At 49.1% G+C, this 24,035-nt stretch overlaps 2 protein-coding genes across 2 annotated transcripts in view; one reads left to right on the top strand and one right to left on the bottom strand.

Moving 5' to 3' along the window:
* Nucleotides 1–246: 246 nt before the first annotated feature.
* ZNF511 (zinc finger protein 511) lies at nt 247–6,540 on the bottom strand. Its single transcript, XM_050899271.1, has 7 exons — nt 6,382–6,540; nt 6,090–6,163; nt 4,944–5,145; nt 4,659–4,783; nt 2,967–3,152; nt 1,440–1,511; nt 247–704 (listed from the first exon to the last, which is right to left on the bottom strand). The coding sequence occupies exons 1-6, from the start codon at nt 6,538–6,540 to the stop codon at nt 1,442–1,444; spliced, it is 816 nt and encodes a 271-aa protein (XP_050755228.1). The 3' UTR covers nt 247–704; nt 1,440–1,441.
* Nucleotides 6,541–8,543: 2,003 nt separating this feature from the next.
* The window catches only part of TUBGCP2 (tubulin gamma complex associated protein 2), a 37,285-nt gene continuing 21,793 nt past the window's right edge, over nt 8,544–24,035 (top strand). The window contains exons 1-8 of the mRNA XM_050899306.1: nt 8,544–8,895; nt 10,464–10,592; nt 10,916–11,092; nt 17,565–17,724; nt 19,161–19,368; nt 20,449–20,648; nt 22,468–22,657; nt 23,590–23,735. Of these exons, the coding sequence (XP_050755263.1) occupies nt 8,746–8,895; nt 10,464–10,592; nt 10,916–11,092; nt 17,565–17,724; nt 19,161–19,368; nt 20,449–20,648; nt 22,468–22,657; nt 23,590–23,735 (1,360 nt within the window). The 5' untranslated portion in view covers nt 8,544–8,745. The remainder of the gene's footprint in view (nt 8,896–10,463; nt 10,593–10,915; nt 11,093–17,564; nt 17,725–19,160; nt 19,369–20,448; nt 20,649–22,467; nt 22,658–23,589; nt 23,736–24,035) is intronic.

Raw genomic sequence — 24,035 nt, forward strand, 5'->3', positions numbered from 1 at the left:
TTCAACAGGACCCCGAGACCCGGTGGCAGCGCACTGAGCCTGGCTCTGCGTTTCCAATCAATCTTTTCTCCTGGCAGGATGAGATTAAAAAGGAAGGGAAAGACGAGAGGAAAAATAACCCCCATCTCAACCTGGTTTTGGGGGTATTTGGAGGAAAGGGAGGTTCATTCTTCACATCTGACTCTGCCTGGGCTTCAAAACAGCATTTAAATTATCTACGAAGCAATCTTGTAAAAATTCCTTTTATTTATTCACCTAGTTGGAAGTCACTTTATTTTAACTCCCTGTGGAAATGAGCTGCAAGGCACCAGAATGCTTTCCCTGGCCCGGGCAAACCTCTCACGTGGGTTTCAGAGCAAGCGCCGGGGAGCGGAGCAGACTTCAGGGAGATGGAGAAGGTCAGAATTAGGGACCAACGCTTTTTTTCCCTGTTTTCTTTTTTTTTGTCAGTGGTTCCAGCTTCCGTACGGTCAGCAGATTTTGTCTTGGAACTTCCTGAATGTATTTTTTTCCCCAAAAGGCAAAAAAATAAAAAAAATAATCCCGCGTAGTCTCAGCTCCAGCAGCTGATTTCCTCTCACCTCCACGTCGCAGCGCTCCGCCGCAGTCCGAGACCCTTTCTGCGAGCAACCGATGCGAGTTCAACCCGCCCCGCGTCTGCGTGCTGTCCCAGGGGCTGTCCTCGCTGGGAGCTTTTAAAAACGCTGCGAGAAAATGAAAGGATGAAATGAAAAGAATTAAATTAATTGTTGTAATCTACACCGCTCTTGCTCGGGATTTTATTTCGATTCTCCCCTGGGCAAGCAGGGCTGGCAGGGAAGCGTGACACCCTGCCCGCAGGCCAGCTGAGGAGGCTGGGGGGATGCAGGAAGAGGGAACACGGCGTATTTTGCTCGGTGTTATCCCGGCTGCGTTTTCGGCAGCGACTCCTCGCAAGTTTTTCACAAAACCTGTGCGATCCCCGCAGCTGCCCGGAGTTTCAGAACAGCATTTGCCATTTGCAAGCTCAGGCAAGACGCGACCGTCTCCATCTATCTAGAAAACCACCGCTGCCCAGGGCGGCCCTGGCACTGACGAGACACAAAAGCTCACGGCACAGAGGCAGACGAATTGATGTATAGTTTGATTTCAGAGGGGATCAGAAAAGAGAGTGTTGCGTCTCAGGAAGGATAAACGTAAGCACGGGGCGGCTCTGAAACGCTGCCAAAATGAGGTGGTACAGAGAAACGAAGGGACTGCAGCAAAGCACCTCCCAAGGTCCCGATGTATCCCAAACTGCTGCCGCACGATCCCCGTTTTCACCCTTCTGCCTTCCCCGTACGGAGCGGGACCCTCGCACGCAACTGCAAATATCCCTGCTCGGCCACGGTGCCACCGCCAACGTTCGCGGGCGGCAGCGGCCGGCGCCTTCTCATCTCGCGCGAGTCTGGTGCACCGACCTTCAGACTTTCTTCCTTGGTCCTTTAAATCCTCGGGTGGCACCTTGTCCAAAGCAAATCGTGGATGGGATCCTGGAAAGGGAGACACGCTTTAATACACATTAACAGCCCGCCTCTCGCAGGGTCACCGGCATGCTTTATGCCTTGTGCGGCATTTCAAGCTCCCGGGGTGGGAAGAGCAAGGTATCGGAGGAGCAGGACATCTAAATCACCAAAGTATATTTCAAAAAGCAGCTGAAATACCAGTCTGCTTTCCCGTTTATTCTGCACGTTTCATTTACGTTCTGGAGGCCTCTCCTCTCTTTACAACCGGGTGGAAGGTGTTACAACATGTAGCATGCCATTGGGCAGCTGCAGTGGTTTTTTGTGGAAGCCCATGATTGCGAAGAGCAGGAGAGCAGAAGCAGCAGCAAAAATGTGACCTTTCAGCAGCAAATTCTCTTTTCGACCTGCAGTATCACATCGAATTCAAGGGACGGTTTCTTTCGGGTTTATAAGCCGTTACACTGGACAAAGCAGTGAAGTTTAAAACGTCCCCGTGGCAGCCGCTTAGGGACAGGATTTTGTCAGGCAAACCACGACACGCAAAAGCAGACCCCACCGGCTGTAGCGCGTCGCGAGCGCTTTCAGACTCCACAGCTCGTTAGAAAGCCCTGAATCGGGGACGCTCACCTCGTTTTACAGAGGCAGAGCTGACGCCAGCGAAAGCGAGAGGGAGCTGAGGACAGAAGCGGGTTTCCCCACGCCGGTCGTGGGCTCATCGTGCTGCTTCCAGACTGCCGGCGTGTCACAGACGCGGCAAACTCAAAACAGAAGAATCCCTTTGCTAACTGGAATAGTTCAGGCAAAACTATATTAACCTTTACGCTGAGAGAAGATTAAAATGATGAATAAAATGACACGGTGCTGGGAAGAGGGTGGTGACCTTTTGACGGCTACCTTGTATCTCGTACAGGTTTTACAGCACACGATGAGGGGGATTTCCGAAGTCAAGCCAGCATTAGGCAATTCAGTTTCAACATTTTGTAAAGATTTTAATTAAAAAAAACAAACAGAAAAACCAGCAATGCTGCTCTGGCCTTGCAAAACCTAAGATTCAGAGCAGGATGTTCACCTGCTTTATTTGTGCCTTGTCCTGCGACTGCACGGGAGCGCAGACAGCTACAGTGAGACGCCCCAGCTCAGCCCCGAGTCAGCTAGGACGGGAAAATGTTACAAAGCAGGAAAGAAACTTGAGTATTTTAGGACACAGTTCTTATCTTCAGACCCACGCCATTCTGCAATACCCTGGGACGAGATCACGGGTGGGCAGACTTACAGAAACTTATTGACACGGCTTGCACGGCGTAGGCACGCTCTGTCCTTCCTTACGCTTTCCTCTTTTAAAACATAGCTGGAAACCCTACCTCTTTTATCTTCAACACAGCAACACCCTGAGCTGTGCTGCACGAGGCACTGCAAAATGCAATTAAGATGATACGGGCCCAGCCCCAGAAATTTTTGCCCGTGGAGGCCAACAGTACAGACCTGGATTTATAGAGTCGTTTCTCTGGCACCGAGGGGCCGGGGCTGGCTGCAGGCTGAGGGATCTCCATGTTCTCGCCGGGCCCTGTCTCCATGGGGTCCGCTTGGAATTGCTCCGACATCTCCACGCTCACGTCCATCGGCACGCCGGCACCCTGCTTCGTGGGACAGCTCGCGTGCTTGGGGCCACTGCGGAGACAACGTTTTACATCCTTTCTCAGGAGCTGCCACGTAAGCCCAGAGCAAAGGAAATGAAAGGTATTTCGTGATGAAACAGGTCAAGTCCAACTTGGGTGAGTTACTGCGTGGAGGCGCAGAGACTTGGCTGCGCAAAACCACCGGGAGCAGCCAAAAGGCTGCTGGAGAGCTGCGTGATAGGCTTGGGTGAGTTTCGACTTAAGTATTCAGGGTTGCTGCACACAGCTTCGTGCCCAGGTTCTTTTCTTCAGCCCATATAGCGTAACTCATCCAACGGGCTCAGAGGGTTGGACTAGAGGGTTCACACCAGGCTACCCAAGCAAGCTCCGAAAGACTCCACAGACGCAGTCCCCTGTCCCTTTGGGCACCCATCCCAGGGCCACATCACCCTGCCAGGCAAGAAATTTTCTCTCCATCCCATCACCCAGGTCTCTGATGAAGGTGTTAAACAACATCAGGCCTTCTGTTAATCCCTGCGGCGAAAGCAGTGCTTGAAACGAGCAGCCAGCTGAGAAAGCCATTCACCAAACTTAAAAAGCCTCCCTCTGCTCTACTCGTGCTTTTGGGGAACAGTGTCCTGGTTTCGGCTAGGACAGAGTTAATTTTCTTCCTAGTAGCTGGTATAGTGCTGTGTTTTGGATTTAGTAGGAAAATTCTGTTGATAACACACTGATGTTTTTAGTTGTTGCTAAGTAGTGTTTATACTAAGTCAAGGATTTTTCAGCTTCTCGTGCCCAGCCAGCAAGAAGGCTGGAGGGGCACAAGAAGCTGGGAGGGGACACTGCCAGGACAGCTGACCCAAACTGGCCAAAGAGCTATTCCATACCATATGACATCACGCCCAGTATATAAACTGGGGGAGCTGGCTGGGAGGGGCGGATCGCGGCTCGGGAACTAACTGGGCATCGGTCAACAAGTGGTGAGCAACTGCATTGTGCACCACTTGCTTTGTATAGTTTAATTCTTTTAGTATTACTATTGTCATATTATTATTATCATTATAATTGTTTTTCATTCCTTTCTGTCCTATTAAACTGTCTTTATCTCAACTCACGAGGTTTTTTTTCCTGATTCTCTCCCCCATCCCAGGGGTGGGGGGGCAGCGAGCGAGCGGCTGCGTGGTGCTTAGCTGCCGGCTGGGGTTAAACCACGACAAACAGGAATCTTGCAAAGGGTTGGAGAGCAAAGCAGGAAACGCGCACAAAGCGACACAGAGAGATGCTGGGCTTTGCGTTTACGCTTGAGATGGCACCAAGGGAGCAGAGCCTGGAGCCACACGGGGGGAGAAATAAGACGCGCTTCAACTTTAAGATAAAGTAACACATTGCCACAGAAAGACTTGCAAGTTTACCTGTTCTTACAAGCAGCAGAAAATGTCATTTCTGAGCCTCTTAGGATATAAACTTGCTTACTCTGGAAAGGGAGTGCGACAGCAGAGAAGCACGACATCACCTCTACAGGGGACAACCAGTTGTGCTATTGCAGTTCTCCAGTTACCTTTTCACTTTCTTCGGTCTGTCAAACCGAAAGTCAGCAGGATAAAGGTGAACGGTGACCAAGTGATCCTTTCTGTCCTTGCTGCTCTTGAACTTCTCCGCGCAGCCTTCTACCAAACACTTGTACTGAAAGGCAGGGGTGGGGCGAAAAAAAAAGACGTCATTGGAAAAGGCAAGCGGTGTCAGCTGGGGACACGGGTGCCCTCCCCGAACGGTCGGTCTCTAAGGGTGCCAGCCCACACCGTGCACACCAACCCCAAGCTAAGGGCTGGGCACGGCGACTCACCATGTTTTGCTTCTCGGCCATTATCTGGAAGAGCGAGTCGTGCCACTCCAAGATGTGAATATCCAAGAGATGCCCCGACGGAAAGGAGCGCTTGCAGAACGAGCAGACGTTCCTGTGCAGCGCGTTGTAGTGGTGCTCGTAGCCCTCCAGCGTATCAAAGACCTGGCAGCACCCAGAGATGTGGCAACTGAATTCCGACACCCTGCGGGGAAATGAGGACATTCACGCCTTAAATTGAATTAGAGCCTTAATTTAAGCTGCGTATATCCCTCTACACGACTGACTTGACTTGTGGCGTTTTTTGTGAATAATACTTAAATTAAATGCAAGGCGCAACGGAGCGAAGATTACGATGGTGCAGGCAGTTGGAAACTTATTTGCCGTTATGGCTTGAGCATCGTATATGTTCTTGTCCTGTGAAGTGGTGCTTTGATTAAGAATAAATAACAAGCGGCAACGTGAGAAATAAACTGTTTGACCTTAAAGTGGCAGCTGTGGATTAAAACTTTGTGCCAACGCTGTTTAACAGGCATCTGTAGGATAACCTCACACAACCCTCACAGTACTTCCTCATTTTTATATACAAGAGCAGGTTTTTAAGCTAGATGAAGATTCTCCCCCAGGCTTAGCCTTCCTAATTGGGGCTGTCTGTACCACACAGCTCTCCCACTGTTTTGACTGGGTAAATAAAAACCTGCCACTTAAATCCTCTTGTTTAGCTACAATCCCAATTTTCAGACATATTATAGATGCCTTGTCTGCTCATGGGGAGCCCTCAGTGAAACGATGTCGCACCCAGCACGCACAAGAAGGCAGCATTTAGACAGCTGACTGCAGCACAAAATACTGATTTTTGACCTCTTCAGCAGGACATGGAGGTTTGCGAACTGTATCGCCTCATTCTCCTTTTCAAACTGCTCTGCGACGCGTCCGTGCCTTCTCCCTTTTAACTTACGTCTCCTCCTCGGCCTCTAAAGCCCCACGGACGAGAGGAACGGCGCCCGCCCCAGCCTCGCGCCCGTCCAACGCGAGCGGGCAGGGGTCACGCCAACGGTGCCGCAGGCTGACGCGACGCCGGAGCGGGACGTACGACCTAGGAGGCACACCCGTGACGCCGGGGCGGTGTGCGGGCCCTGCCTCACTTACTTGGGTCTCTCTGCCACCTCCGTGAGGCTGGTGAGGACACCCTGGAGGTAGAGGTGCCTGTGAACGTCCCCGTCCTAGGAGAGGAGGAGAGAGAGGCCGTGGGCAGGCAGGCCTGCCTCCACCGAGCAAACCCTTCTTCTCCATCCCGCGGCGGGGCCCGCGCTGGGAGAGGCCCGGGAAGGGGCGGGCGGCTCTGAGGGAACACGGCCGTTGCTTTCCACACAGACCGGGCCCGGAGGCCCAGACCCGGGGATACCGCAGGCCGGCCGCCGGCGGGAGGACAGCCCCTCACCTCGAGGAGCGGGTGGTGGGGGCCGAAGCGGAGGCGGCGGGGGGCGAAGGCGAAGGGCGGGGGCGGCGGGGGCGGCGGGGCGCGAGGCGGGGGCGGCGCGGGGGGCGGGGGCGGCCCCTCCCGCAGGCGGCGGCGCAGACCGGGCGGCAGCGGCAGCATCGCGCGGGAAACCGGGGAACGGGGGAACCGCGGGGGGCGAGTGCGCATGCGCGGGGCGCGCTTCCGGGCGCCTGCCTGAGGGAGCGCGCACGCGCGGCCGGCGCTTCCGGTCACCGGCGGCGGGCACTTCCGGGCGGGCAGGTAGGGACGGGGCGGGATGGGAGCGGGCTGAGGCGATGCCCGGAGCTGCCGCGGGGGCCGGGGAAGGCGCGGGTCCCCCCCCGGGCGAGCCGGGGTAGGAAGCGGCCGGGAAGTAGAGGGACCCGCCGCGGCAGCCGGGCGGGGATCCCCGGCCCGATCGCGCTCCCAGCAGGGCCAACGCCACAGCTGCAGCAGGTCACTGGGGGCCGTGTCCGGGCGAGTCGGGGCATCCCCGGGGATGGGCATCCCCCAGCGCTCGGGGCCCCGTCCCAGGGACGCACCGCTCGCACGGGGACGGGCTGTTTCCTTGGGGCCGGCCGGGGTTTCCCGTGCTGCGGCTGTGCCGGTGCCTCTGGGGCTCTCGCTGTGCCCCTCCGAGCAGAGCCAGTCCCGGAGTCTCCGGGACCCCTTTGGGCAGGGGCAGATGCCGTTGGGTCTGGCTGAGCAAGCCCAGCTCCCCCAGCCCTCTCCTCATTCCTTACACTCTTGATCCCCGATCGCTTCAGCAGCCTGACGGGGAACTGGAGGTTGTTACTGGTGCCGATCCTCGCTGCTGGGGCTGGTGACATTTGATGTGTCCTTTGGCAGCCGGGGTGACAGGAGGGATGGCTTTTGGCAGGTTCACACATCCCACAATAGGGCTGAGGGGTTCGTGGGCTGGGGGTTATGGTGATCACTCATAGGGACCTTGACAGGCTGGAGAAAGGGGCTGCCAGAAACCTTAAGGAATCGGAAAAAATGTAAATGCTGAGTCCTTGGGGACACAAATAACCCAGACGACAGCAGAGGCTGGGTGACGGCTGGCTGGAGCACCCCTGTGTAGAAAGGCACCTCGAGGTGCAGGGCAGCAGGGTGGATATGACCAGCGCTGTGCCCTTGTGCCAGCAAAGGCCGGTTCTCACCTGCGTTAGCAAGGACGGAGCCAGCAGGTAAAGGAAAGGGAACACCTCGTTCGTGACACCGCATCCAAAACACTCTGGCCGGTCTGGGGGCTCCCTTATGAAAGAATTATGAACAAACTGGAGCGAGCCCGGGGAGGCCCTGGCCATGGTGGGTGGAGGCCAGGGCGTGCGAGGAGAGGATGCGGGCGCTGGGCTTGCTCAGATGAGGAGGCGAAGGGGGATCCAACAGCATCTCCCCCTGCCCAAAGGGGTCCCGGAGGTGCCGGGGCCAGACTCTGCTCAAAGAGGCACAGCGAGAGCCCCAGAGGCACCGGCACAAGCTGCAGCACGGGAAATCCCAGTTGGATATTAGGAAAAGGTGTTTCCGCCTGAGGATCAAGGCCCCAAGTGGTGGGGGAATCTGGATCTTAAGAGATATTTAAGCTTGGACTGGACAAGGCCCTGCACAGCCTGCTCTAATTTGACTCAGTTTTGAGTGGAGAGTTGGACCGAGGCTTGCAGAGATCCGTTCCAGCCTAAATGATTCGATGATTTTGGCAACCCAAAAGTGCGTCCATATGCTTGATATTCTGCATCTGTACAGGGTGTCCCATTAAACTCCGGACTTGCATGATGCCTCGATCAAACTCTTAATTCTGCAGCCATAATTTAAGTCACTTTGCAGAATTTGGTGCTTATCTGTTAATAAAATGGACAGTAGAATATAAAGACCCCTAAACTTGGAAAAACTGATTCTGAATAACTTCAGAAGCGGCAGCATGGGTGCTATAAACGCATGGGTGGGCTGTTGAAGCCAGCAATTTCAGCTGTGTCTGCAGCCTGTCAGTACGTGAACCAGCGCTTCTTACGACGACTCAGTAACTTTTACCACTGCCAGTGTGATTTTGAGATTGAAAAATCCTCTGCTGGCTCACCTATATTTAAGGTGGGGTTTGTACCGGTATAGTTAAATCGGGCACGATAATGAGTAACCCTGTTTTGCTTGGTTCCTCCCCTTACGTATATTTCTTTGTTCCAGTCAAATATTTTAGCATACCCTGCAGGCTCATAACGTAGCCAGGAAATGTTGTTTGTGCGGGTATATTTTGTTTTGCAACAGTAAAATAATAACTTACTGCCTTTGTTTCTGCGTCCCGCGGAGCTTGTAGCCTCAGGTGGGAGTATGAGCGAGTTCCGCATTCACCACGATGTCAATGAGTTGCTCAGCCTGCTGCGCGTTCACGGCGGGGAAGGAGCCGAAGTCTACATCGATCTTCTGCAGAAGAATCGAACGCCTTACGTTACCACGACTGTCTCTGCGCACAGCGCGAAGGTAAGCGTCGACGTACTGTAATCGCAGCTGAGATGCCTTTCGGACCTTGCCGGGGGGGCCGGCAGGACTCCTGAGGCGATGTGCTTCCTTTGCAGTCGTTGATAGAGGTTCCATCGGCTCTGAGAGCACAGTCCTCCCTAAGGAGAATTCAAGATAAACATTCCTCAGCGTGATTTCTCTTGACCAGTGATGTGAACTACTTTTTCCTTACTCTACTTTTCTGTGAGATAACTTGACTTCCGTGGGTGCGGAGCTGGACACGTGTTGGGACGGGTAATGGCTGTCCCAAGTTTTTCTGAGAATAACGGTGAAATCATGTTGGCTTTGGTAAAAAAATGGGGCAATCTGATCTGGAATCTCAATTTTGGGTATGAAGTAGAAAGATTATATCAGGAAAAAGGTAAAATCCTTGCATCTTGGAGAGATTGGTGAAAGAACATGAGAAGGATGGTTAGAACTGGGCGGGGGGAAGTTAAACGAGGAGTTTATTTTGTGCCTGTGATGGTTGTTTCAGATTTTAATTAAAGGGGTTGTCCTCTGGGAGGAATAAAACAGATGAAAAATAGTAACTGTATAAAATGCGATTATATGAATGATACCTGACTTTTTTTCTGAATATCACCCAAGTATTAGGGATTAAAGCCTGACCAGGCATAATTCTGTGGCTATAATGCTGCTTTTCATTGTTTTCAAACGCAATACGTCAGTCGAGCTGTAAGTGCTAGAATATTGCTAACTCTGTCTGAAAGTTCAGATCTTTGTAGCCTGAACGGCATGTTTTCTCTAATTCCGGTCTTATGCATCATTTACACTTACAGCTACAGTTCGTAGCCTTGTAGAAAGATTTAAGTAGGAGGCACAGCTGGAGACCTGCAGTCCAACCCCTTGCTCGCAGCAGGGCCAGCATCACAGCTTACAGCAGACTGCTTAGCTGCGTTTTGAAGATCTCCAGGAGATTCCTCCATCTCTCTGGCCATGTCCCAGGGTCACCGCTCTCTCCAGAAAGGACTGTTTCCCTAGGGCCAGCTGGGATTTTCCGTGTTGCACTTTGTGGCAGTGCCCGTGGTGCTTTTGCTGTGCCCCTCGGAGCAGGGTCTATAACCCCTTTGGGCAATGGGCAGTATGCCCCACCGTCTCCATGGCTCTGCACTGGGCTCAGTCCAGTTTGTTGATGTCTCTCTTGCTGGTGGGGCCCCCAAAGTGGACCCAGTATCCGGACGCGGCTTCATCAATGCCAAATCCCTTAATAAACCTGCTGATAGAAAATTATATTCCTTCAGACTGATTATGTGCAAAGCGAGCCTTGCTACAGATCTTGTGCTTACCTTCATCTTTTTTCTCCTGAAGTCCCTTCTCCATCACGTGAAGTGCCAGGACCTCCGCTCTCCTCCAGCGTAATTATTAGTAGGAGACGAGTGCTGCAGCATTCAGTCCAAAACCCATTCCCTGAAGTACTTCGGCGGCAGGAGCAGCCTGCACCTCGTCTCCATCCTTGCACAATGCTCCTCTTTTGAATGCTGTGATAGTAATATACATTAAACATTTAATATTAATGTGGTGTTTTACAGGTAAAGATAGCAGAGTTTTCTCGAACTCCTGAAGATTTTTTAAAGAAGTATGATGAGCTGAAGTCTAAAAATACAAGACATCTAGATTCTTTAGTTTATCTACTGTCAAAACTCACAGAAGACAAAGAGGTTTGTTTCTCCTTTAGAACTGGATGTGTTATAAGTATTCAGCAGTAGCAACGATGCAATGATTTTAAGTACGGCACGCTTTCTGATGATAATGTTCAGCGAAATGCGTTGAAATCAACAGATAACCAGTTCTAGCATTTACTTAATTATTAAAGCACTACTGAGAATTACATTCCTCTTGATATAAACCACTAAGACACGGGAAACTGGGACGGGAAGACCTGTGGTCCGATTCAGCACAACCATCTTATGGTCATATGTTTTTTGCTTGAGTGTGCGCTGACCAGCATTCACAAAATCTTTTCTTTTTTGTGTATGTACAGACACTCCAGTATTTGCAACAAAATGCTAAAGAAAGGGCAGAACTTGCAGCAAATGCAGCCACCAGTGGCAGCACAAATTTTTCCATTCCCTCGTCTACTTCCAAGATATCTCTACAGGAGCTCGAGGAGCTACGCAAGCAGCTGGGCAGCGTCACAGCCAACTCCAGTGTACAGCAGGTACTGTCTCTTCCTAAGCTTTGGGCACAAAATCTTTCCCTTCTGCTCATGTGTATAGCTGTGCTCTTAACTTTTATCGTCTAGTGGAATTATAAATGTTCCTATCCGTGCAGAGAATCTAAATTATCTCTCAAAATTTATTAGTCAGATTATATTAAATCTTTGTGCCGTTCTTAATAAAAGTGGCCTTTTTCTATTTAAGTCAGTTAAGGTAAGTCAAGTTTAGGCCACGACAGTTCTAACTGGCGGGGGTTAATGTAATTTCATTTTCCCATGTCAAACGACCGCTTTAAGCTGTGCTGTGCCTTTTCTGCCTGTGGCAGTGCTTGCTCAGGAGCTCAGTGGCCGTTGTGGCGTGTCCCCATCCTTGCGAGGAGTTCGCTCTCTCAGATAATGTGGGTACAACGCCTCACATAATCCTTTCCCGAGTGGACACAGCCATTCTGTCTACTTAGCTATTTGGGGTCCTGAAATAAATGCTGCAGAGTGATCCCAAAGACAAAAAGGAAGAAAAAAACCTGCTGTAGAAGTAAACTGTATCATTGCAAGACACAGGCTTAGAAGTCAAGCAAGCGTTTTGTTATCAGTAGGCCGTGAGGTAGGAAGTGCAAAAGGGCGATTATTACTTAAATCCCAACTTCTGTTTCCTATAATCATTTGTATAAATAACTATACTGTGGTGGGTTGACCTTGGCTAGCCACTCTATCACTCGCCCTGCTCAACAGGACAAGGGGGAGAAAAATACGATGAAAAGCTTGTGGGTCAAGATAAGGGCATTTTGGCTGTGGAAGGTACAGGAGCAACTGTGTATGGACAGTTATTTGGACAGAGGTGAAAGAGTGGGGAGAAGGGGAAGAAGAAAAGATGCTCAGAGGTCCGTAGTGAGTGAGGAACTGGGCAATATGTGCAAATGCTTCCCTTTAAAATTTTGCAGCTTACCTTTGTCCCAGAGGTTTGTTTCTCTTCTGCCTTCTGATGACTGGTCAGTAAAATCTAACAGGGGACGAGCCTCCAGGCTCTGCATGTGACTGTTTCTGAGGATGCCAGCCTGCTTGTGGATGCTCAGAAATCACACGCTGGCGTCTTCTCCGTCTGCAGTCTCTGTTGTGGCAGTCCCGCGCCCTCGCTCAGTGGAGGGATGTCTACGTCTTGTTAGCGCACGGGGTCTGCCCGCATCGCTGAGGTCTGCGCTTCGCTCAGCTGCTCCCTCTGCGGCACTGCTGGCCTTGTCTTGGCCACGTGGCAGCATTCGCGTTCGTGATGTGTCCTACCAACCTTTGCTGTTGAGCTCTCTAGCTGTGGCTGTATATGGTTTATTGCCTGTGCTGGCTCCTCAGCAGATGTGTGGTTACTCTTCAGTTCTGTGAAGGTCTTTCTGTGGCGGTGGCTGAACAGAGCTAACACCTTCCAGGGAACACCCTCCTGTCCCTGGTGAAGGTGATGACAGTACATGCCACCACTTGATGACACTGCATCTGCCACCAAGCGGGGAGTTTGCTGTGGTGGTCAGATCACTTCAGGCCATCGATGGTGTCGTGGTTTAACCCCAGTCAGCAACTCAGCACCACGCAGCCACTTCCCCCTTCCTCCTCCCAGTGGGGTGAGGAGGAGGAAAGCAAAGGAAAAAAAAGTAAAACTCGTGGGTTGAGATAAGAACAGTTTAATAACTACAGCAAAATATAATACTAACAATAGTAATAATGAAATATAATAATAATAATAGTAATGAAAAAGAATATAACAAAAAAGGAGGGGGGGGAAGGGAAAAAAACCCAGTGATGCACAATGCAATTGCTCACCACCTGCTGACTGATGCCCAGTTAGTTCCTGAGCCGCGATCCGTGCCGCCCGGCCAACTCCCCCCCGTTTATATACTGGGCATGACGTTCCATGGTATGGAATACCCCTTTGGCTAGTTCGGGTCAGCTGCCCCGGCTCTGCTCCCTCCCAGCTTCTTGCGCACCTGCTTGCTGGCAGAGCATGGGAAACTGAAAAATCCTTGGCTTAAGATAAGTGCTACTGAGCAACAACTAAAACATCGGAGTGTTACCAACATCATTCTCACACTAAATCCAAAACCCAGCACTGTACCAGCTACTAAAAAGAAAGTTAACTCTGTCCCAGCTGAAACCAGGACAGATGGCTAGAGGAATGGACCCTCCATGTTCAGTATTTTGGGACACCCGACGGGTCTCTCAGCTTGAAGGGCTGTGCATGCATGTGATGATGGAGAACTCAAATCCTAAACGGAGAGAGTCCAAGCCCCTCACCCTGTCAGGCAGTGATGAAACCAGCCTTGTTCCACATACACTGCGAAATACGTGTCTGCACAGACTGTTCGCCTGGCTCATCCAAATCCTTCACAGATGGTCTGAGTCAAGTGGTTGATTTAGATCATGAAGGGAAGATGAATTTCCAGTAAGAAAACTCATCTTTTTAATAGGTTTTATGTGCAGACTTGCTAAAAGACGAAAGAAGAGTAAGTGGTGTTCTCTGGGATGTGCAGTTCACAACCAAAGGAATTGAAATGGCAATGCAAGCCAATTAAAAAGATTTGTGCCTCCCTGCTGCTCCATTTATACTTCCTTCAGACTTAAAGAGCTGAAACTCTGATAAAAAGCCCTAATGGGCAGGTGCTCGGGGCCATTGAGTCGATAGGGCTGTATCAGCTCACACAGCTGGAATCTCTTGACCCAGAGTTTCTGCTAGAGCCACTTCCCAAGAGGACTGTCAAGTAATCGTAATAATTGCAATTGATTTATTTCTCCGTTTCTCTTCTAGAAGCCAGGTTGTGCACTGGCACAAGCCCTGGCGTGCTCCTTCACACCGTATTAATGGATGTGAGGGCCTCACTTGGGCTCCTCCTTGGTTGTGTGCTCTAGGTCCATTGTATGCCCACCGCTGCCAAGCTTCCCTGGCACCAGGGCTGTAGCGCAGGGAGCCCTTTGGCGCAGTTGGCATTCATTGAGCACGAACACGAGCTCTTTCTCTTCCTCAATGGATTTGGGCACTGTCATTGCTTAAGATACCAGATGCAGGTTCATCAGCATGACGGTGGCAAACTGCCACCCTATCCTGTGGGCTTTTAAGTGCCAGGCTGACACCTGAGGGCCACGTTTTCAGTCCTGGGAGTTTTACCCAGGCTGTCATTGAAGCCTGTAATGACAATGACCTAAATTTTAAGTTGCAGAGAGAAGGTGATTCATGCCCCTGAGACACGTGCTTTGTCACCGGTGCCACAAGTGCTGTGCCATCCGCCCTGTGATTACTTGGCACTGTCAGAGAGATCATCCAGTGATCTTTCAGTGATTGGAGTTGCTGCTTGGACCAGTTTTGGCCCAAGAATCATCGAGGTGGTAAAAGTTACGTGTTCCCTTTCAGGTAGCTGTGTCCTTTATAGCCAAAACTGCGTCAACTTTTTTGAACTCTGCCAGTTAACGTATTCACACTAGAGCTGGTTGAACTCCAGCAGAAGCTCCCTGCTTCTTGTCGTCTCAGAGAATCGCTAGTGAAGAAGAACCAGTCCCTCGATGAAGAAAGTTCTGCATTTGTTTCAGGGGTTCTGGCTGCTCCTTTTCACGATCCCTATAAGGAATAGACCTCCGTCCCTGCCTTTTTAGTAGGGACAGACGCCCAGCCCACACCCATACTCCAGGCATGCCCCAGCCCACAGGCTGTGGGCTCACAGGGACAGAGGTTCCAGCATGCTCCCTCACAGTGCCAGGAGCTCATCTCATTTCAGGGACTTCGAGCTATTGGGCTTATTCTTGTATAGTATGGAAGTAGGGAATTTTACAATAGGTATTTTCCAGGGCCAAGTGGGAAAGGAGACTCCTAGATGGATAAGGAATTGGCTGGATGGCTGCATCCAAAGAGTTACAGTCAATGGCTCAATGTTCAAACAGAAACCAGTAACAAGTGGTGTCCCTCAAGGGTCTGTATTGGGACCAGTACTATTTAGTATCTTCGTCAATGACATACCTAGTGGGATTGAGTGCACCCTCAGCAAGTTTGCGGATGACACCAACCTGAGTGGTGCAGTGGTTACACTGGAGGGAAGGGATGTCGTCCAGAGGGACCTCGACAGGCTGGAGGAGTGGGCCTCATGAAGTTCAGTAAGGCCAAGTGCAAGATCCTGCACCTGGGTCGGGGCAATCCCCTCTATCAGTACAGACTGGGGGATGAAGGGATGGAGAACAGCCCTGTGGAGAAGGACTTGGGGATACTGGTGAAAAAAAAAAATGGGACAGGAGCTGGCAATGTGCACTTGCAGACCAGAAAGCCAACCGTATCCTGGGCTGCATCACAAGAAGCGTGACCAGCAGGTCGAGGGAGGGGATTCTCCCCCTCTACTCCGCTCTTGTGAGACCCCACCTGGAGTCCTGTGTCCAGCTCTGGGGGTCCCAGTGCAAGAAAGACATGGACCTGTTAGAGTGGGTCCAGAGGAGGCCACGAAGATGATCCAAGGGCTGGAACACCTCTTCTATGGAGAGAGGCTGAGAGAGTTGGGGTTGTTCAGCCTGGAGAAGAGATGGCTCCAGGGAGACCCTACTGCGGCCTTTCGATATATAAAGGGGGCTTATAAGAAAGATGGAGTAAGACTTTTTACCAGGGCCTGTAGTGACAGGACAAGGGACAATGGTTTGAAACAGAAAGAGGGTAGGTTTAGATGGGATGCTCCATCCCTGGCAGTGTTCAAGGTCAGGTTGGACAGGGCTTTGAGCAACCTGATCTAGTAAAAGATGTCCCTGCCCACGGCAGGGGAGTTGGACTGGATGATCTTTAAAGGTCCCTTCCAACCCAAACCGTTCTATGAGTTCTATGATCTGATTTCATTTTGGCAGTTGAAGACAGGAATTATTTCATGTCTCTGAATTTCCAAGGTGTAACTTTCACATAGTCCATCTCACTGAACTAGCTTTATTTTACAGTACTGTCTTCCATCCACATGTGGTGTTGAGATCTTACCTGGCTCTGTTAGGTTGTATGGTCTCCCACACTTAGCAATGCCTCAGAAGCTTTTGGACTTACTTTCTTAGTCTGCTCTCTCCTAAGTATGCACGGTTCATGGAGATGATGGTTGCGATGGTGAGGTTCATGGTTTGTAAACTACTATACACTACTTCGATAGAGGAGTATTTTTCTCACTGTATGGGTTTAAGATTTATGAAGGAGTTCAAGTTGCTTGCCCATGTGAAGGACTCAGTCCTACACTGAGATCTGCAATTTTATGTGAAGTTTAGTCAACCTTTGAATTGCTGGCAGCTTACTTGACGCTTCATCCTTCTCCATACCCTCCTATGAGAGTCCTGTTTCTGTTAGGGGAGCCGAGGAAATTGAGGTCCTTCTAGCAGATCACACATATACGGTATAAGTAGGAATGTAGTGTCGCCTTGGGGTGCCTCTCTGACCTGAGGACATTGTACCGTCGTTAAGCCAGCAGCAAGGCTGCAGCAAACACGCCCGGAACCGGTGCTGCTTGGAGGAGTGGTCCTGCAGCTGATGTTTGTTTGAAGGATTTCAAGACCCAGCACTGGGCAGCTCTGAGAATATGAAAAATGGCCAGGGCCAGCCACAGTGTGCATCAACTACCTCTCACATGTAAGAGCGCCATTCTTTAAGATGCAAAGCTCACACGTACGTTTGCTTCCTTCCCAAGTTTCTCTCTCCTCTGAGACCTCCTATGAGAGGAAAGTGAAATGACCCTGTGCATATCCCATTTCACATACACATCTGTGGAGCTTAAGAAATGGCATTCATAAGCATGTGCCCCGTGTTTGTGCGCGCTTGGGGCTCTAAATGTTCATGTAGGTCGTACATCTCACAAGCGTCTCCAGCTGATAATTAATCTTGCACTCCATTTATTTTAGTGTCAGAGACCCGGAGCCAGGGGTGGAAAGTCTTTCGGTCTTTAAGAGCTCACTTCCTTCTCTGACTCCTTTTCAGAGTAGAAAACTCCGTCGTTTTCCAGCTACCTGTGGTTGGATTATCTGGATTGCATTTGGCACGCAGCTGCTCAGTGGGCACTGTGCAGAAACCGAGTTCAGAGGTGTTCGTTAGCCTATCTGCAAGTGCCCCTCGAATAAGATGTTACTGCTTCTGGAAGGAGTTTGCTGCCTTTCATGTGGTGCGCTTTGCAAACTAGTAAGCTGCCTGGTGGTTGTGCATGCTGCTCCCCTATGTGTGCCCTAGCACCCAGACTGGTGGGGAGGGGTGCAGAAAGGTATCATTTGATGTACTCTTCAATAAAAAGAAGGCCAACTGTATAAAAAAATCACCTCTGCAGCACTGAGACCAATAGACTAGATGGTATTGGGAGACCAAATCCTACACCGTGCTACTGAAACATCAGCTATTCTACTTTCTGTTCTCAACTTATCAGTTTACAGTCAATTTCTGCTTAAAATTCAAAATTTCTTGGACTTCTGAAGATCTCTTTTTCTCCTTTCTCTCTTTGTCTTTTTCCAACAGCCTCTTGAGCTTACACGAAAAATCCTCCGAGATAAGCAGAACAAGAAGAATTCGGGTCAGCCCATTCCAGTATTTCCATCCTGGGTGTATGAGCGACCTGCACTTATTGGCGATTTCTTAATTGGCACCAGTTTAAGCACTGACACCACGGTACCTATAGGTATGTGATACGCAGGGAAAATTGCACTAACTTTTTATGTTTTGTACTTGTTCAGAAGTGCCGTTCAGATTTCATGACACTCAGGATGAAAGCAAAACTTGGCTCCTTGCACTCTGCAGATGAAGAGCAGGGTTCAAAAAAAAACCCAACCCCAAACTTATATTGTTCACGGTGTTTCTCCTGAGCTGAATTCCAGCCCCACTGTTGATCCGTGGGATCTAATCTAGTCTGAGTTTCCCAGTCCTTTTTCTCTCTTGAGTCACAGCCTGCATAAAATCCTACTGTAGAAGTATCACATCTGTATTCTCAGCTGAAAAATCAGTAGTCGTACCTGACAAGGGAGTATTCATCAACCCACCCAGCTCAATATCCTCTCCAGTAAGGCTACAACAACCTCGGCGATTTGCTGTCTCTCTAATCGCCAGAGTAGCAGGGGACTAATCTCTCCCCGTTGTATTCTAGCTTTAGGCTGAGCTGTGTATAGTTTCTTATTCATAAATTAGATTTAAGTACTTTTTTTGGAAGAGAACAGCTGAGTTAGAGACTCATGTTTCCATTCCCGAGAACTGTGGAGGCTCCTACAAGAAACCTGTAGCTTCTTCCTGATGTGGATTTGGGGTACGTTTAAGGGGGACATGAAAACAGTAGGGTCATTCTTGGAGGTGCCCTTAAATAGCTTGTCCACCAGTGCATTTCTGCGGGGGCCTTTTGGGATGTGCTGCGAGGGTATCTTCCCGGCAAGCTCAGAACCATTTGTTCTCTCACGTACAATCCTGCAAATGGAGAGGGATTGTTGCCTCGTTTCATGAGATAAGCTTTGCTGTAGTTAGTGTAGCCACTGTGTTCCCTGATCTTCTGATGCGCTTGATTATATTTTGGGTTGAGTCCTTTATGCTTCTTTGCAGCTGGTTTGTAGTTGACCGCACCGTTCCGAGACCCTACAGTTTGCAGTTCACCTGCAGCTTTTGCTGGGCTAGCATTTCTTTGTGTCTGTATTTGAACTGTTTTCTTGATATTTGAATATTTCAGTAGAGGGGAAGTAGGGCGAGTTGTTGACAAGATTGAAGCTCCTTGGGTCCAGTATAACCGAGCCCTTTTGGGTGGAAGGATCAGCAGCACAAGCTGTGGGTGATGTTCTCTCAAGCCACAGATGTCGGATGTATAGCCCTGCCTACTTGGTTTGCTTTGGGTATAAATAAGCAAAGGATTCTGTTTTCCTGGAAAGCAAGGTAGATGATTTTGGAGTTGACCCCAACTCAGTTTTATTTCTCTATATCTTGATTCAGCTTTCTGTGATCTTCCTTTGTTCTCTTTGAATGGTAGTATGTCTTCCTTTCAAGCTTCAGGTACTGGATTGAAACGCTATGAACGGACAATCAGGTAGTAGTGCGGCATGTTCTGACTGTGTTCTTTTTTTCTCTTCTCTTTGAAAACAGGTACTTTGCCGTTAGCCTCTCAAGAATCCATGATTGTGGAGGACTTGCTGTACGTTCTGATTGGCGTGGATGGAAGATACATCACAGCCCAGCCTCTCGTAGGCAGGCAGAACCGAGCGTTTTCAGTCGATCTGAACCTGGACTTATCCATCAAAGAGCTGGTGACCAGGATTCTTCCTGTAGCAGCAAGTTACTCTGCTGTCACCAGGTACCAAGCTGACTTTTGTCAGAGGAAGATGTTCTCCTTTGAGCATCAGGTTGTAGAATAGAGAATCTGTCATTGTGCAGATGTTAACTTTCAAGTTTAATTTAAACCTGTGGGGATATAAAAAAAGAATGACAATTTCTTTGAATTGGTTTTAGCTACATTTCTTTTTGCTGGGTTTCTCCTCTGTGCTGCCAGTTCACTTCTTCATTCATCTCACCTTCACTTTGTCCAAACTTGGTCTTGGTACATTCAGGCGAAGTGCAAATAGGATATGTCTGCTTATTCTGGCTTGTCTCTTCCCACTCCGCTATGAATTTCTCCATGTTTCCTGCTTTTTGCTCTCCTCTGGGCATCCAGGACTGAGACAACCTTTGTGTGCTTCTGAGCAGGAGAACCTACTGCTGCCTAGTTTCTGGTAGCTACCTTACGTAATTGTTAAAAGGTCTTAGTGTAAGGTACACCTCACTAACAGCAGATGTTTGTTACGTAGATGTCTGCATTCGATTCCAAGTCCCTAAAAGATCAGCAAAGAGAAAGAAGCATTTTTAGGATGTGATTCATCCAATCTCTTTTACACATCTCCTTCCAGATGATATGACTTGTGTTCAGAAGCGTCTGTCTCTCTCCACTAACATGTATGGAGCCATCTAAATCTGGTCGGATGACTCCCTGCTGTGGCATGTGGTGTCAGAAGCTCGCAACAGTGCTTTCCCCACACGTCTGGCTGCACATTGCTTCCTTCTGAGATCTTTTCCTGTCCTCTAATCTGTTGCTTATGCAAAGAAAATCGCCTTGAAAATCCTGGCTCTCACTTTTTACATAGCGGTTTTGCAAATAATTCTAGTTCCCCTGCAATTTGAGAGGAAACGTCTTCCCACAGCTTTCCGTAGCAGGAAATGTGGTGATGGGAAATAGGCAGGGGGACACAGAGCAAATGTGGAACCTGAAACTCCGGCTGAAGACTGGTGCGCTTTCCAACACACGATCTACTTGTGTGCTCGTACAGTGTCTTGAAGATAAAATTCCAGAAAGTGATAGAAGGTGCTTTGCCTGAAAGAGTTTCCATTTTGCTTTTTACAGGTTTATAGAGGAGAAGTCTTCCTTCGAGTATGGACAAGTAAATCATGCTCTGGCTGCTGCTATGCGGACTCTAATCAAGGAATACATGATACTAATTACCCAGCTGGAACATCTTCAGAGACAGGGACTTCTGTCACTGCAGAAACTCTGGTTTTACATCCAGCCCACAATGAGGACCCTGGAGATTCTTGCTTCACTTGGTAAGTTTCAAAAATACAGTCATTACATTTTGACAGGTTCGTGACAGTGGCTTCTGAAAACCGTACAGAGCAGCAATACAGGCAGGGCCTGTGTCATTTTAATGTTATGTTATATTAAAGAAGAAAGCCAAGGGGAATTGTACTCGTCAGAGCACTGTTCTTTTTTGAGAGCAGTGGGCTCTAGGGCTGAATCTGCCCTTCAGAGCTGTCATGAGGCAAGTCCGTGCCTTTTACCTTCACAGTCCATGCCCGTCGGATCAGTTGTTTCCACCACTGCTGTCTCTACTCAGCTTCTTTCCAAATGCCTCTCCAGCTATGTGTGGATGTATAACCACAAACCGATTCAACCAGAAGGAACCCTTGGAAGTTTCTCGTCCAGCTCCTTGCTCACAGCTACAGCAGGTTGCTCAGGGCCACATCCAGGCGGGTCTGGACAATCCTCGGCGATGGAGATCCCCCACCATTCTGGGCCCTTTCCCATGACTTCACCGCCCTTTTCGTGAACATTTCTTTCTGTATTTCCGACTGGAATTGCCCTTCTTGTAACTTTTGCCCTTTTGGTATTGTCACTGTGCTCCTCCAAGAGGAGTCTCATACTATCTCCTCTAGAACCTGTTGGATAGTGAAGGAATGATGTTTGACAACCCCCAGCTTCATCTTCTCTTCTCTCGGCTAACAAGCCCAGCTCCCTGAGGCTCTCCTTGTACGCCCTGGGCACCAGCCCCCCACCATCTTATTAACCTCTGCTGGACTCTTCATTTTATCCTTCATACTGGGGACCCCAAACTGAACGCAGTGTTCCAGACGTGGCCTCACCAGTGCTGGGCAGAGGGGAAAGATCGCTGGCGGTGCAGCCCCGGGTGCAGCTGGCGTCCATCGCTGCAAGGACACGCTGCCGACCCACGATCGGCTGGTTGTCCACCAGGACCCCCTGGTTGTTCTCTGCAGTGCTGCTCCTCAGCCAGCTGGTCCCAGCCTGTGCCGTTGCAGGAGGTTGTTGGTCACAACAGTTCACATCACAACAAGATGCAGTTACCTCAATAATTTTGGTTATACTCTTTGGCGTGAGAATACTCGTACTTCTACAATACTTGTACGTTTCTCTCTACTCAGCCCAGAGAATTTATCTGGACGTAAATATCTGTTCTATTTACAATCTGGAATTGGATGATCCCTCTTGGTATTCACTTTTCCTGAAATTTTCAGTTTTTTGGAACACAGCAGTTAGCCAACTACATTAAGGTTTGCTTCGATCTGAAACTCACGGGAGTACTGTATCCCTCTGTCCCTACGTCGCTTTTGTGATGGCAAAGTACAAATTTCACTATCAACCTAACTAAATCCTGGTGTTCGAGCTATATGCATGGCTACCTCGGTGTTACAGTTGAGAACAGAAGTGCTTTTGAGATCAGAGGTTTCTCAAGCAAGTCACTGCAGTGTGTGTTTCTTCCAGTACCACCTGGAAAGTGGATCTCTATACATGGTCCCCTCGGTGTAGGAGGCTTTTGGACTCTAAGCCACCGTGTACCTTGAGTCTACCTGAGTTCAGTTCTCCTTCCTTGGAGGGTTGGGTTTGGTTCTTGCTTTATTAGATTGTGGATCATTTGGGTTTTCGTTTCAGGACGTTTCAGGATGTAAGCTTTTGGTTGTGTGGTGGAATGGCCTTGCATCTTCACAGCAGGGGTCTACAGCTGACACGGAGATCTGTGACTTAGGGTGGTCAGCTAATCAACTGCTAACTTTGTTGCATTTAACAGCGTAGCTTGTGCAATTAATCTGTGTCAGCTTTGTGTCTTATATCTATATTTTTAAATTTTAGCTACTTCTGTGGATAAAGGTGAGTGTATGGGAGGATCAACCCTGAGCTTACTCCATGACAAGACTTTCAATTACACGGGGGACAGCCAGGCCCAGGAGCTGTGCCTGTATTTAACCAAGGCAGCCAGCGTGCCTTATTTTGAAATTCTGGAAAAGTGGATATATCGAGGCATCATTAATGATCCATACAGGTAAAGATGGAGATAAGGACTGAAAATGAAATGCAAAAGTTAAGAAATACTGTTCGGGTCTTCGGCTTCTACTTTTTTAGTGCACCCGTCCCTCTGCTCTGTAGAGTCTGCATGGCCTAGGGGCCTGGACCTGGCAGCAGTAGGTAGACAAGGCAGCATTGCAAGGAAGGGGAGCTGCTGGAACGTGTTTAACTACATTTCTTACTTGATTCAGTGGTTATACAGTCAGAGACACTCTCACTTGCTTTATTTTTCCAAATTCAAGGAAATTATCTGCAAAAGTCAATAGCACAACAGTTCAAATATGCAGTCCACTCAAATTCCACCTTACCATGCCTGTCCCCCTTTAAGTATTCTCCTCTCACATCCTCATCCTCGTCACGACAGGGGTGAGCCCTCTTCTCATGGGGCACGAGTGTGATAACTCAGTGAATCTATGTTAAATGTAGTCCACTAATATGCTAATCTGATATGAGCTAACAACACTTTTTGAAGTTTCTTGGCTTTTGTAGAATCATTTGAAGCATTTCGCTGTGTTTAATAGTTTATGCAGCATTTCTGTTTCCCACATTTTCAGAATCTGAAGAGGGGCAAAACTCACGTTAAAATAGCTAAAATTAATGCCTTCCTGATAGTGAGAAGGCAGAGAAAGGCCAGCTTCCTCACCTCTACACTGACAACCAAATAATGTTTAGACTTGGTTTGTGAACCCTATAAAATTCTGTTTCTGTCATAATTGATTGCAGATTAGCAGAAACACTCTGCATAATGCTTCTCCTCTTACTACAAATAGAGACTAATTTCAGTTCTTGATTGGAATGCGTTTTCATGAGACCTTCTTTCTGATAGATCATATTACCAGTTTACAGGTCAAAAAAAGTAATCCTCATTGTGCCACTGCCTGCTTCTAAACATCTGCTTTAACTGTTCAGTGAGTTCATGGTGGAGGAACATGAGCTGCAGAAGGAGAAGATTCAGGAGGACTATAATGACAAGTATTGGGATCAAAGATATACTGTTGTTCAGCAGCAGATTCCCTCATTCTTGCAGAAAATGGCTGACAAAATACTAAGCACAGGTAGGTAAAGATATGCTTCTGATGTAAGAGGAATTTTGAGACAAGCATTACCATTCTTTGTGTAAAGATAAAGTAAATGTCATCGTGCTTTGCCGGTTTATGGAGTTGTCCAGCTGAACTTCGCAGAGGAATAATCAGATTTAAAAATAACCCCAAATCCTATGAATAAAACAACACGTGGGAAGGAATCCAGCAGCAAGGGGAGCTGTCTGTCTTACCGCTCTGTTTCACGGGTACGGTTTTCTAGCAGCTAGCTAGATGGAGCTAGACAACTGAGGTCTGAACATGCTGAGTTTTAAT

This window comes from Gymnogyps californianus, chromosome 6, assembly GCF_018139145.2.
Source record: "Gymnogyps californianus isolate 813 chromosome 6, ASM1813914v2, whole genome shotgun sequence".
NCBI classification, from domain to species: Eukaryota; Metazoa; Chordata; class Aves; order Accipitriformes; family Cathartidae; genus Gymnogyps; species Gymnogyps californianus.